General features: G+C 48.3%; 4 protein-coding genes across 4 annotated transcripts in view; 2 read left to right on the forward strand and 2 right to left on the reverse strand.

Annotated features, from left to right (window-relative positions):
- Positions 1–1,847, forward strand: part of LOC108228568 (glucose 1,6-bisphosphate synthase-like) — a 7,056-nt gene extending 5,209 nt beyond the window's left edge. Inside the window, exons 7-8 of the mRNA XM_017404148.3 lie at positions 382–515; positions 605–1,847. Coding sequence (XP_017259637.2) covers positions 382–515; positions 605–707 — 237 coding nt within the window. The 3' untranslated portion in view covers positions 708–1,847. The remainder of the gene's footprint in view (positions 1–381; positions 516–604) is intronic.
- A 261-nt stretch (positions 1,848–2,108) lies between these two features.
- Positions 2,109–3,079, reverse strand: LOC108228569 (putative gustatory receptor clone PTE03). Its single transcript, XM_017404149.2, has one exon. The coding sequence runs from the start codon at positions 3,045–3,047 to the stop codon at positions 2,109–2,111; it is 939 nt and encodes a 312-aa protein (XP_017259638.1). The 5' UTR covers positions 3,048–3,079.
- A 6-nt stretch (positions 3,080–3,085) lies between these two features.
- Positions 3,086–6,336, forward strand: LOC108228570 (olfactory receptor 142-like). The gene has a single exon (XM_017404150.2). It carries the CDS (start codon positions 5,404–5,406, stop codon positions 6,334–6,336), a length of 933 nt encoding a protein of 310 aa, XP_017259639.1. The 5' UTR covers positions 3,086–5,403.
- A 1,542-nt stretch (positions 6,337–7,878) lies between these two features.
- On the reverse strand, positions 7,879–9,182 carry LOC108228567 (olfactory receptor 52K1-like). The gene has a single exon (XM_017404147.2). It carries the CDS (start codon positions 9,155–9,157, stop codon positions 8,213–8,215), a length of 945 nt encoding a protein of 314 aa, XP_017259636.1. The 5' UTR covers positions 9,158–9,182; the 3' UTR covers positions 7,879–8,212.
- Positions 9,183–13,689: the final 4,507 nt, after the last annotated feature.

A 13,689-nucleotide genomic window follows, 5' to 3' on the forward strand; every position in this document is an offset into this window, starting at 1 on the left:
CCTGTGACCCATCCCCTGAGACCTGTCCCATTTGACCTGTGACCCGTCCCCTGTGACTTGTCCCCTGAGACTTGTCCCCTGTGACCTGAGGCCTGTCCCCTGTGACCCGTCCCCTGAGACTTGTCCCCTGTGACCTGTGACCCGTCCCCTGCAACTTTTCCCCTGTGGCCCGTCCCCTGAGACCTGTCCCCTGTGACCCGTCCCCTGTGATCTGTGACCCGTCCTCTGTGACCTGTGACCAATCCCCTGAGACTTGTCCCCTTTGACCTGTGACCTGTTCCCTGAGATTTGTCCCCTTTGACCTGTGACCCGTCCCCTGTGACCTGTCCCCTTTGACCTGTGACCCATCCCCTGAGACCTGTCCCCTGTGATGTCATTCAGGTGCTTCCTGTCTCGAGGAGCGGTCACATGATCACCTTCGCGCTGCAGAACGGCGTTGTGGCGACACTGCGGACGAGCGGCACCGAGCCCAAGATCAAATATTACACCGAGTTCTGCGCCGCTCCGGGTCAAAGGTCAGCTCTAACAGCAGTTTTCTGAATGTGTAACATCAGAGCGAGTGGGCGGGGCCTCAGTGATGACATCATCTCTGTCTGTGCTGCAGTGATGTCAGCAGGCTGGAGGCGGAGCTTCAGAAGGTGACAGACGCTCTGCTGGACGAGTTCTTGGAACCAGACAAGAACCATCTGATACGTCGCTCCGTGTAGCTCCGCCCACTGCTTCCTGGTAGTGACATCACTTCCTGTCATTGATAAATATGTAACCTGTGCTGTAGTTCCTGCTTTTCACCGCCGTGCAGCAGTGCATGATGGGTAAATTCAGCAGAAGGTTTCTGTCATCTGATTGGTCGATGGGTAGTCAGCTGATCAGATCTGATCGGCTGAAAAAGATTTTACTTTTTTTATTTAATCAGAATCTTAAGTTTCATTTTTCTCCCGTTACATTTCAGAAAGATGAATTTAGATTTGTTTTAAAATTAAAAAACTGAAAAATACTTTACTGATAAAAACAGAAACTAAGTTTAATTTTTACAGGATCCTTCTGTAGAAACAGTTAAAAGGTTTTATTTTAAGAAACTGAAGCCAAACGAAGCTCCCTGATTGGTCGAGCCCCGCAGCAGGGCATTCTGGGACTTGGAGTCGCTTTCAGGGTTGAGTTTGATTTAAAAAGGAAACATTTCTGTTTGTTGGTCAAATAAAATAAATATTTAAAGTTTTATTTTCTGACAGAATGAGACGAAGATTATGATGATGATGAACATCTTCATCTTTATTTTAGCATTAATGAATGTTCTCGAACCAAAGGAAGCTGTTTATCTTGTTGTCTTTAGTTTGTTGTTGTTTATTTATTTTTGTACTCGGATGGAGATATTTATGGGGGGGGCAGCTCCACACAGGCTTTTATTTTGGTGAGGATTCAGCTCCACACAGGCTTTTATTTTAGTAAAGACTCAGCTCCACACAGGCTTTTATTTTGGTGAGGATTCAGCTCCACACAGGCTTTATTTTGGTAAAAATTCAGCTCCACACAGGCTTTTATTTTGGTGAGGATTCAGCTCCACACAGGCTTTTATTTTGGTAAAGATTTAGCTCCACACAGGCTTTTATTTTGGTAAAGATTTAGCTCCACACAGGCTTTTATTTTGGTAAAAATTCTGCTCCACACAGGCTTTTATTTTAGTAAAGACTCAGCTGCACACAGGCTTTTATTTTGGTGAGGATTCAGCTTCACACAGGCTTTAATTTTGGTGAGGATTCAGCTCCACACAGGCTTTTATTTTGGTAAAGACGCAGCTTCCTGTTGAGTTGTGATTGTCTGATCTCCAATAAAACCTTAAAAAACTTTTATTTTGTCGGTTTTCTTCGCTTTGATTCAGCCTTTGTTTTATTTTGTAAATCTTTGATCCTAATTTTTCTGCTGTTTGAACAAACATCAAAACCAGTTTCAGTTATTTTTAGTTTTAACTGATGTGAATAAAAACATTTCGACATGTTGTAAATAATCTGCTCTAAGCGGAGCTGCTGCTCCCGGTTCTGATCCAAACGGAGGAGAAAATAATCGCTTTTCTTTCTGGAACAAACAAAAAACTTTATTAGATTCAAACTTTTTCAGGAGGAAGTGTTTTTGGTTTCCTGCGGCCTGCCGGTGACCCGGAGGCGGATCCGGGTCCTGACCTGCTGCAGCTTCATGCCGTAGATGACGGGGTTGACGATGGGCGGGACCACGAGGACCTCCGCAGCCAGCGCGTTCTGCAGCGCCGCCATGGAGCCGCCGCCGTAACGAGAGAAGAGCATGTCGAGCAGCAGCGACGCCAAGAAGACGAGCAGCGACACGAGGTGCGGCACGCACGTCTGCACGAACTTCCTGCGGTGGGCCGGAGAGCGGGCGGCGGCCCGGCTCAGCTGGCCGTAGGACGCCATGATGAGCGCACTCTGCGTGGTGTGCAGGAACATGAGCGTGAAGCCGTACAGGTTGTTGGCGGTGGTGTCGGAGCAGGACAGCTTCACCACCTCCCAGCTGGTGCAGAAGATCCTGGCCACGTGGCGGCTGCAGAGCGGCAGCCTGGCGATCAGGGCCACGCCCACCGCGGTTTCCAGCAGCGAGAAGCACCAGGCGAGCAGCAGCAGCAGCGCCACCCTGTGGGCCGTCATCACGGCCTGGTAACGCAGCGGCTGGCAGATGGCCAGGTACCGGTCGTACGCCATGACGGTCAGGCTGGAGAACTGGCAGAAGATGTAGGTGTAGGTGACGAACATCTGCGTGAAGCAGCCCACGTACGAGATGACGTGAGCGCCCGACAGCAGGTCGGCCAGCAGCTTCAGGTAGAAGCCGGACGCGCCGCAGAGCCCGTTGAAGCACAGGTTACACAGGAAGACGTACATCGGCCGGTGGAGCGCCTTATCCAGGCACACGGCGGCGATGAGCGTCAGGTTCACGAAAACCGTGAAGAAGTAGGACGTCAGAGCGAACGAGAAGTAGATCTGACGGTTGGTCTGCGAGTCGTTCAGAGCCTGAAGAACCAGCACCACCTGCAGGTTCTGAGCCATGGTTCAGGTCCGCAGACACGTTAACGACCTGAACGAGGAGCTGACGTCAGACTGAAGCCTGCAGACAAACAGCTTCATGAAGACAAACAGGAAGCTGCAGACGTTTGAGAGAACAGTGGTTGTCTTTGATCAAACAGACATTCAGGATCAAACAGACATTCAGGATCAAACAGACAGCAGCAGGTTCAGAGAGCTGCGTGTCTCTGATGATCCACCGGACAGGACGTCAGCTCGCCTGTCCTCCTGCTCCTGGAGGAGCTCTGCTGAGGCTGAAACAGATTTCAGATCAGAGACAAACATCAGACAATCAGAGGTTGGTTATCAGCAGCAGCAGCATCTCTGAACAACAGGAACAAACATTAACAGCATGAAGACCATCTGTCAGAGAGGAGCAGAGCTGCAGCTCTTATTCACCTGAGGCCCCGCCCCCTGTCCTCCTGTCTCTGTCCACCTGTCCGTCTGTCTCCCTCCCTTTCCTCCCACAGCAACAAACTGAATGCTGACGCCTCTTCAGGTTCTAACTGAGAACTTTAATTTTTATGAACAAATCAAAGAATAACCACCACCAGCTGGACGTCTCTCAGTGAAACAGAGTTTAGTTTGGAACTAGTCAGGATGTCCCGACAGGTGGGAGTCCTGTTTGTCCTCAGCATCCAGCAGCCAGACTTCCTGAGGGGGGGAGCTGTCCTCATGAACACAGTGTTCGAGCATAGGGGGGTCGGTCCATAAGTCTACTTGGTTCAAGGCCAACTAAAGGTCAAAGGTCAGTCTGTAATGGTTTCTGGTGTCACAGAGAGGATCTGTCAGCTGACACGACCTGAGTTGGATCTGTTGGTGGGAAGACTTCCTGTCAGACTCTGAACCAAAGAACTGTAGTGAGGAAAAGGATCCTTCAACTTGCCTCTCTGGGAGGATTTGGACGTCCCAGGGGAGCCATGTTCAGAGCCTCCATTCCAGATGTGACGTCCAGGAGCTGAAGCCTGAAGGCCTGAAGGTTTCTGATGGTGGAAACCAGTCAAGTCGAAGTAGGAGGCATTTAAAGATGGGCTGTTTTAGAGGAACTTACAGCTGATGGTCAGAAGCAGAACCTCGGGTGTAGGTGGACTTCGGAGAGTCTGTAGAGCACTGGAGACCCAGACTGAAGATATTGCTGTGCAGTAGAAGGAGCACGTTGAGGATCATCATCTCAGAGCAAATCTTTTCCACTCCTGTTGATTAGCTTTTAACTACCTCTGCCACAGTAATGGACCTCAGCCTCAGCCTCAGCCTCAGTGGTGGACATGATGGCATGATGTGGAGTTTTGTTTCCACAACCACAGAAGCTGCGGTCCTTCTGGCCATCCTGTACCTGCCAGGTGCTTCCAGAGTCCTCAGGCCTCCTCCATCATCTCGACAGCAGTTGGTCCTCAGGTACCTGCTGCGACAGGCATCAGTGATCTTATCTTCACGTCACAACTCCTGGAAGATCCTGGAACAGAGGCCTAGAACATGGCCCATTTAGGTTCCATGTCCCCGACGTCTTTGCCACACATAGAAACCAGGTCTGACCAGCAGCAGGAGCCAACCCACCACCAGGCGATCAGCTGGAAGGACTTTCCAAGACGTAGGGCTGCAGGTCTGATCATCACCTACCCCAAGGTGGCCTGGCACCAGGTACACCTCTGCTCCAACATGATGTTTGTTAGGGACAGCCCATTCTTAGCTCCAGCCTAATAACAGAAGACTGCTTGGGTTCAGATCAGCCGGGGGCTAGTGATCATCCCCACACCCCTCCACTGCCTCTGCCCCTTCCAGCTGTGAAGAAGGAGAGAGTCCAGCCCGTCTTCCTCCTCCTCCTCCTCACCCAGCAGCGTGTTCTCTAAGCCAGCATCGGCACACTCAGGCCTCCAGACTCACTTCTCTCCTGTCACCTTTTCATTTCGATGGTCTCTGAGTCTTTCTTTCTCTGAACCTCCCCTCAGACCACATTACTTTAAAAGAGCAACTAATTAACTAAATCTGTCTTTTCTAATCAGAACTTTCACCAAAGATAAGTTTGAGGAGCCACTGGGCTGTTTGAATCCTGACCAATCAGAGCGAGAGTTGACTTCCTCAGTGAGGTGGAAGTAAGTCCGTGTCTGTCTGGCAGGGGTCGTTGACCTCTGGTAAAGCTACAGAACAACAGTCTGGTTCTGCCATGCTGTCAGTCAGCGGACTGGTCTGGTCCCAGGTGAGACGATGGGACACTCCTTGGTTCCTTTCAGTGTCTGAGGGAATAAAAAGCTGCAGATGATTCAGTTGTCTTTCTGTGGAAGTGTGGAGGTGCGTTCAGGATCAGGTGGAAAACTGTAAACCTCTGTTTGTCACTAAATGAAACATGTTGAATTCTACGTCTTATTTCATTCTTGGAGCGTATCTGGATGTTGGGACATATGTGAAATACTTGTGCTTCGTGATGATTGCAGTCTTATACGTGGTAATCGTCTCAGTGAACGCTGTTCTGATTGTGGTTATCTGTGTGAACAGGAGTTTACATGAACCTATGTACCTGTTTCTGTGCAGCCTGTTTGTAAATGAACTGTATGGGAGTACAGGCTTGTTTCCCTTCCTGCTGATCCAGATTCTGTCAGACGTTCACACTGTTTCTGCTCCGCTCTGTTTCCTGCAGATCTTCTGTCTGTACTCGTATGTAAAGGTTGAGTTTTGTAATTTAGCCGTCATGTCTTATGACAGGTACGTTGCTATCTGCTGCCCTCTGCAGTACCACACGCTGATGACTCCTGTCAGAGGGCTTCTTCTTCTTCTTCTCATGTGGTTGTTCTCCTTCGTGTCATTTCTGATCTCTTTGTTGTTAACCCTCCGGCTGACTCTCTGTGGAAACATCTTAAACAGCTTGTTTTGCCGGAACTACCTGATTGTTAACTTGGCGTGTTCGGACACCAGAATAAACAACTTTTATGGGCTTTTTGGTACCTTTCTGTCAGTCTTAGTCCCACTGCTTCCCATCCTTTTTTCCTACACTAAAATCCTGCAGGTTTGTTCTGCCGGCTCCAGACAGACCCGACAGAAGGCCGTCAGCACCTGCACGCCTCACCTGGCCTCCCTGCTCAACTTCTCCTTCGGCTGCCTGTTTGAGATCCTGCAGAGCCGCTTCAACTGGCCCAATATCCCGAACGTCCTGCAGATGATCATGTCCGTGTACTTCGTCATGCTTCAGCCTCTTCTGAATCCCATCATGTATGGGATGCAAATGTCCAAAATACAAACTGCTTTCAGACATTTCCTCTTCGATAAGAGAGAGCTGATGTAACACCGGCCTTCTTCAGGTACAAAATAAAGATTTAAAGGAATAGTTCCACCGTTTTCAGTCTCTGTTTTAAAAATAGTTTGAAGAAATCACAATGGCTTCAACTGAACTAAACAAAAAAACATTTTATCTCTGAGAAATGAAGTCTGTTTCACAGACTCTTTTCAATTTAAAAATTTAAAGGACAGTTTATTTTTGCTCTGATGTTATTTTACATCTAAAGGGTGATTTTTATTTAAAAGCACGGATCAGTTTTATCTTTAAGCCGGACATTTTCTGGTCCTGTAAAGGAAACAACGCTCATGTACATTTTCAGTTTAATGTCAGAAATATGACAAAAAAAAACCTTTCACTTCCTGTTTTGAGAAAGTCCCGTCATGAAGGAGGTGACTGATTCTCTCGGTTTTAGTTCTATACCTTCCAGATCTTTGAAGTCCCAGGCCTCCGTTTTAATGAATACTTTGTGTTTTAAACTGTGTTTTGTAAATCTGTGCCATAGAAACCCATTATAAACCCAGAAACTGGCCAAAGACTCTATAAAACCTAAATAAAGACGTTGGACCGTTCTGTGACCGTGTCACGAGCTCAGACCCATTAAATGTTCCCAGAGGTTCTGAAGGATTCCTCATTCTTTCCCAGAACATCTTTGGGGTGTTTTATTTGGTGATTTGTGTTGCCATGGTGATTTAAAAATGAGAGCCGTGTCCTGAGCCATTCAGGCTGCAGAAGAAGAATAAAGAAGGAAACCCAGAATAAAAAATGAATTTCATTTAGACAAGTGGACCCAGTAAACCAGAACCCCTCATTCTTAAAGGAATAGTTGTTATGAGACAGATTCTGTTGTTAAATGCAGTCAGAGAAGCTAATTCAGTCGAAAATACTTCAAACTGTGGTACAAGTACTACCACTGGTACTGATGTAAAGACAGACAGCAGAGATGAGTCAGAATCAGCTCTGAAACACTCAGAGAGGACGATGAAGACGTGGACTGTTGGACTGAAGAGACCTGTCCATCACGTCTTCACCTCACACCTGCAGGACTGGGTTTCTGCGTACAGGTGCAGGCTGGGGAATGGGCCACGCTCTGCAGGTGGTCCAGCTGATGGACACTGACAGCGGGGAAAGGAGGACACCTGCTCCACGTGTCTGCTGACACACCTGACAGGTACAGGTGATAAGTGTTCGTCCGTTAGTCTCCCAGGTGAAAGACGTTCTTTCTGACTTTGACATTTCTTGCAGCTGAAGGTGAGGAGGGTCCAGGCGACCAGGGAAACCAGACATAAGAGCTTCTTCTTCGTTGGTAGTCTTCAGTCCAAAAGGATTGTTTCCATCAGCTGACAGACACAAGGACTGAGGTCTGTCCAGGCGTGAGGACACTGAGGACAGAAGACATCTGTAAGTTACCTCTGAAGCCTGCACTCCTCAGTGGGCAGGAGTGTCTGAGTTTGTCTCCTGGACAGATGGACAGATGGACAGATGGACGGTCCTCAGCACCGTCGTATCGATGCTCCGCCCTCATTCCCGTAGGTTTACCATCAGCTAACGTTGCGTTCTTTAACACCAACATGTCGTTTTTGTTTTATGAGGCTGAAAACTGATTGTTAGAAACCGTCCCTCGTTCGTCTGTTCGCCTCCTCTCCGTCCTCTGTGCTCTGACTGCCCTTTAACTTACAGGCTGGTCTTTAGTCTTTAGTCTGGGCTCAGACTCACAGATTCCAGGAAAAATGACCAAATATCAACTTCAGACGAAGGAATAATGCAGATCTGTGGGAATTTTTATTCATTTTATATCTTCAAGAACTTCTTAATTGGATGTTTACAAATGTCTGGTCCAACATTCAGGTTATTTTCAGTGTTAGGGATCCCGTCCCATTCCCTGTCAGAAAGGAACGATCTGGACGAGGTGCGTCCAGCGTGTCAGTGTTTTCAGCAGGTGCTGCCGGATCTCAGTGGTTCTGATGCCATAGATGATCGGGTTGAAACAGCTCGGGAACAGCAGGTACATGGTGCTGAAGAAAACCCGGACGGCTGCAGGGAGGCCGGTTCTGACCCGATATGAAAGGAAAGCGATCAGCGCCAGAGTCAGACTGAGAGTCAGGACGATGATGTGTGTGACGCAGGTGTGCAGAGCTTTGTTCCCAGAGCTGCTGGACTTCAACACGGAGCTGAAAATCACAATGTAAGAGGCGGCAATAAATAAAAAGTCAAAAACGGGGATGAAGAAGACCGCCATCAGTCCTGCCAGACTGTTAATGGCCGTACTTCCACAGGCCAGCTCCACCAGCGCCATGTGCTCACAGAAACAGTGGTTTATCACATCCCTGCAAAACGAGAGTCTTCCTGCCAGACTCACAAACAGAGTGATGAGAAGCCCATTTCTGACAACAAGAGGGACGATAAACTTCAGAAACCTCTGCAGAGCCATGAGCTCATGGTAGGACAGAGGTGTGCAGATGGCAAAGTAACGATCCAGAGCCATCCACACTAAAAACGTGGTCTGAAACGCTCCAAAAAAGTGAATAAGGTGCATCTGAGTCAGACAGCCAGTCAGAGAGATCCCCTTCCAGTCAAACAGGAAGCTCAGCAGCATGTTGGGGACGAAGAATACTGGGAGGCAGACTTCAACACAGGCCATGCCGGCGATGAGGATGCTCATTGGTTGATGAAGGCTTCTGTGTGAAAAGACAACATACATCAGCAGGGAGTTGGCTGCCAGCGCCACGATGAACATGAGGAAGAACGGGACGAAGAGGACGGGCCTCAGAGCTCCGAGTTCTTCGAAACCAACGAGGATAAAATGTTTGTGTGAAGAGATGTTCTTCATCCTGCCTTCGGTGTGAAAGCAGCTCGTCCACAGTTTGAAAGCAGGCCTGAAAACAGACACCAAACAACAAACAGCCTCAGAATAAAATAAGTTTCTGCTTTTCTTTTTCTTCACAGACCTGAAGTAAGAAGATCTCAGAAGATTATATATTTAAATAAACCTCGGCCACAACCAGACAGAAACATTTAGATCAACTTTTCTCTCTGCAGAAATTAGCTGGACGACGCTAACAATGAGGGCGGGTCCCAGATTTACACATTTATTCATGGAAACTGTCCTGAGAGAAACCGAGCGCAGTGAGGTTTAACCCTCAGCTGGTGGCAGGAGGGAAGCAACATGGAGGTTTACAGTTCATCCGTCTGAACCTTCAGGCGGATCTCTGAACCTTCAGGCGGATCTCTGAACCTTCAGACGGATCTCTGAACCTTCAGGCAGATCTCTGAACCTTCAGGCGGATCTCTGAACCTTCAGGCAGATCTCTGAACCTTCAGGCGGATCTCTGAACCTTCAGAGGGATCTCTGAACCTTCAGACGGATCTCTGGACCTTCAGACGGATCTCTGAACCTTCAGGCAGATCTCTGAACCTTCAGGCGGATCTCTGAACCTTCAGAGGGATCTCTGAACCTTCAGACGGATCTCTGGACCTTCAGACGGATCTCTGAACCTTCAGGCAGATCTCTGAACCTTCAGGCGGATCTCTGAACCTTCAGAGGGATCTCTGAACCTTCAGACGGATCTCTGGACCTTCAGACGGATCTCTGAACCTTCAGGCAGATCTCTGAACCTTCAGGCGGATCTCTGAACCTTCAGAGGGATCTCTGAACCTTCAGACGGATCTCTGGACCTTCAGACGGATCTCTGAACCTTCAGGCAGATCTCTGAACCTTCAGGCGGATCTCTGAACCTTCAGAGGGATCTCTGAACCTTCAGACGGATCTCTGGACCTTCAGATGGATCTCTGAACCTTCAGGCAGATCTCTGAACCTTCAGGCAGATCTCTGAACCTTCAGACGGATCTCTGAACCTTCAGGCAGATCTCTGAACGTTCAGACGGATCTCAAACAGTCTCTGCAGTCCTGCAGAACCCTGTCAGACCCCCACGACAGTCCAACGGGGGTCAGAGAAACCAAAACACAAAAAAGACAAAAACACACCGACAACATCACAACGATATTCCAGGAAATAGTCCTGTGCATAAAAACTGTGCATTTTGTTGATTATTGTAATTTCATCAGATAAACAATAATTCTGTCTTTATGATGAACCGTAGAGACAGACGGCTGCAGACAGCCTGAGAGGAAGACTTCTGTCCCTCTAAAAACCCATCAGAGGAGCTGAAACATCTGAAATACGTTTCTATAAACGTGATAGAAAAGAGAAACAAAGCTGGGAAGAGGAGAGTTAAACTTTCCTGTTAAAATAAGGTTTAAATTTGACATTTTAGTAAATAAAAGCATCTGTTCCTCATCAGATAAATCCAGACAACAGTTTCACATCATTTAGTTATTCATATAAAAACATGGATCAATGAACAGAAAAGAGTTTAAATCCAGACGGAGAAGAACCTGCAGGAACCCTAACATTTATCAGTCATTCTCATGTTATTCATAAAAAGAATAAAATGAGTCAACTTTGCAAACAAAGAGGAGGTCGAACAAGCTGGAAGATTTGAAAACATGAACAAACTGAGACAAACTTCTTCCTGCTGCAGAACACCAAATCTGAGTCAGATAAACCAGCAGAGGCGGTTTGGTGCTGAGAACATCCAGGAGGTCATGAAGGGGAGGTAGTTTGAGACTCAGCATCCATCTCTGATTCTGCTTCTTATATCTGCTGGCTGAGATCCCCACAGAGTTACAGAGCTGCAGACAGGAAACTTCGGATCCACAGGAACAAACTGCAACTCTGGAAAACTTCTTCACCTGTGGAGAAAAATACTGAAAGTAGTCTTGATAAAGTATTTCAGGAGTTTCCCCTCAGTTATGGTCTAGCGGTCAGGACTCCTGGTTTTCACCCGGGCGGCTCGGGTTGGGCTCCCGGTATGGCAACTAAACCTTTGGGGCTGTGGAAGCTTGGTGGTTCTGTAACCCTGAGGCTGCAGGTTCGAGCCCAGGTTGCTGCAGGAAGGGCATCCGGGGTAAAACAACAAGTTTCTTCGCTGTGGCGACCCCTGAAGAAGGGAGCAGCCGAAGCAACAACCTCAGGTTCCCCCCATGATCCTGCAAGCTGCACTGTCTGAGGAAGGGTCTCCCATGGGAAGGAGGACCTCAGAGAACAAGTTTCCTCAGGACCAGGACCAGGGGAACTGGGGCACCCTTCTCGAGCCAGGCCTGTAGATATGGGGTTTGGTTCCAAGCCAAGCTCAGAAAAGATACAGGAAATGACCTCCACCTGCAGGGGGGCTGACATGGAGGTAAAGAGAAGGGCAGAGCTGGCTGAAGGTCACTGTGGAGGACTCGTTGGTGGACACCAAGCAGAAGAACCCAGAGGGATCCTAAAGCAGCTGACAGGTACAGAACGGCCAGAAGGACTGCAGCTTCTGGGGTTGCAGACTCAGAACCTTGGTGAAACTCAGAGAAGCTGTGGAGGAGGACTTCAGATTGGCCTCGAGGAGGATCTTTCTTGCAAATGGAAGCAGGGCTGTCCTAGGTTGTGTTTGGGTGGGGAACTGCTGACCCAGACTGGGGATGCTGTCGTGGTGTGGAAGGAACATTTCAAGAATCTCCTGCCATGTCCACCTTGGAAGGGTCAGAGGACCCAGGTGAGGTGAGTCCAGTACCGTTGGTGGCAGGGCACCAGGAATGGATGAGGTTTTCTTTAAGACGCTGAAGGCTCTGAATGTTGTTTGACTGTCATGGCTGACACTTTTTTAATGTCACATGGAGGACTGGGGTGGTCCCCATCAGAGAGTGTGTTCCAACTATCGAGGGATCACAGTTCTTAGCCACCTCCAGGGTGTTAGGAGGCTGTTGAACCTTGGATCCAGGAGGAGCAGTGTGGCTTTCATCTGGGTCGTGGACCAGTGGACCAGTGGAACAGTGGACCAGGTCTTTACCCTTGCAGAGTTGCTATGGGGGTCATGGAAGTTTCACTCTCCAGCTCACAGGTTTTACAGATCTGTGTGGGAGGACTGAGCTCCAGGGGGTCACGTTTAAAGGCTATCCAATCCTTGTAGAACCCTGTAGAACCAAAGTAAAGGCTGTGTCCTTATCCTCAGCAGAAAGTCAAGATGGTTCCCAGTGCTGGTTGGACTTCAGCAGGCCTGCCTCTGGTCTCTGATCCTGTTTGTGGTCTCAGTCGTGGAGAGGAGGGGTCTGGTCTGCGGTTCTGTCTGTGGTTAGAACCTGTGTGCTGACTCTGGATCTCTGCTGGTTTTTGGCTTTGGACTGAAATAAAAATGTCGTACGTCTCAGTGATGGAGTTCAAAGAGTCTTTAATCTGAGCTCCAGACCAGGACTCCTCACCAGGTTGGGGGTTTTACAAACAGATAAATGTTGTATCTGTGAACTTACATAAAGCTGTGTTACAGAAGTTAAATAAAGTTTATTTTCAGGTGAACCTGTGTGGACCTTTTCTCAGGGTCAGTCCACAGCTTCAACACATCATTGTTTCTACTCAGAGCAGCAGTGTGGTATCAGGGTCAGAGGTCATCTGTGTGCTTGCATCATCTCTCAGTAATGAGCCCCAGAGGACGCCGCCTGTGTGGACACTTGGACTCTAACAGGACAATTAGCAGCTCAGGGGACCAGAGTAGGACACTCTGCTGTCGCCATGGTTACGCCGCTTTGGGTGTTTGTTCTCCCGAGGACGTTTATGGCAGCAATTAGGCTACAGCAACAACACCAACTTTTAGAAGTTTGATTAGATCAGGAGAAAAGTTATGAGGAAAAGGATCTTTAATAATTTTAAAACCATGAATCTTTTTATTTATTTTATTTCATCGTTCATAGATTAAGTGATAGTTTTAAGTAAATCAACTCACTGATAATTAAAGTGCCTCTTCAAAAGCACCGAGGCACCTTGATTACCATCCATCCATTTTCTTTACCTGCTGTTCCCTTTCCGGGCTGCAGGGAGCTGGTGTCCATCTTCAGAGAGACAGGGGACACTCTGGACAAGTCTCCAGTCCATCACAGGGACACAAAGAGACAAATGAGACAACCATTCACCCTCTCACAGGTTAGAGTCTCCAGTTAAGCTAACCTGCATGTTTCTGGCCTGAGAAGAAACCGGAGTAAACCCAGGTGAGTTTAGGGAGATCATGTAAACTCCTCATTGAAAGACCGGGAGGTGAACCTGTGACCTTGCTGTGAGGCGACGGCTCTAACCACTGCTTCACTGTGTCACCCCTCCTAACATCATTCAACCTTTATTCCTCCAGTTTCTGTCTCATGGCTCCTCTTAAAGATTTGGAAAAACTCCAAACCCGGTCCTGTTGGAGCTCTAAAGTCGGTCCTGTTGGAGCTCTAAACCTGGTCCTGTTGGAGCTCTAAACCTGGTCCTGTTGGAGCTCCAAACCCGGTCCTGTTGG

The sequence above is a fragment of the Kryptolebias marmoratus genome, unplaced genomic scaffold (assembly GCF_001649575.2).
Source record: "Kryptolebias marmoratus isolate JLee-2015 unplaced genomic scaffold, ASM164957v2 Scaffold44, whole genome shotgun sequence".
NCBI classification, from domain to species: Eukaryota; Metazoa; Chordata; class Actinopteri; order Cyprinodontiformes; family Rivulidae; genus Kryptolebias; species Kryptolebias marmoratus.

Bases quoted from the DNA above. Each gene is read 5' to 3' on its own strand.
- LOC108228569 (XM_017404149.2), bottom strand. From the start codon at position 3,047: ATGGCTCAGAACCTGCAGGTGGTGCTGGTTCTTCAGGCTCTGAACGAC.
- LOC108228570 (XM_017404150.2), top strand. From the start codon at position 5,404: ATGTTGAATTCTACGTCTTATTTCATTCTTGGAGCGTATCTGGATGTT.
- LOC108228567 (XM_017404147.2), bottom strand. From the start codon at position 9,157: ATGAAGAACATCTCTTCACACAAACATTTTATCCTCGTTGGTTTCGAA.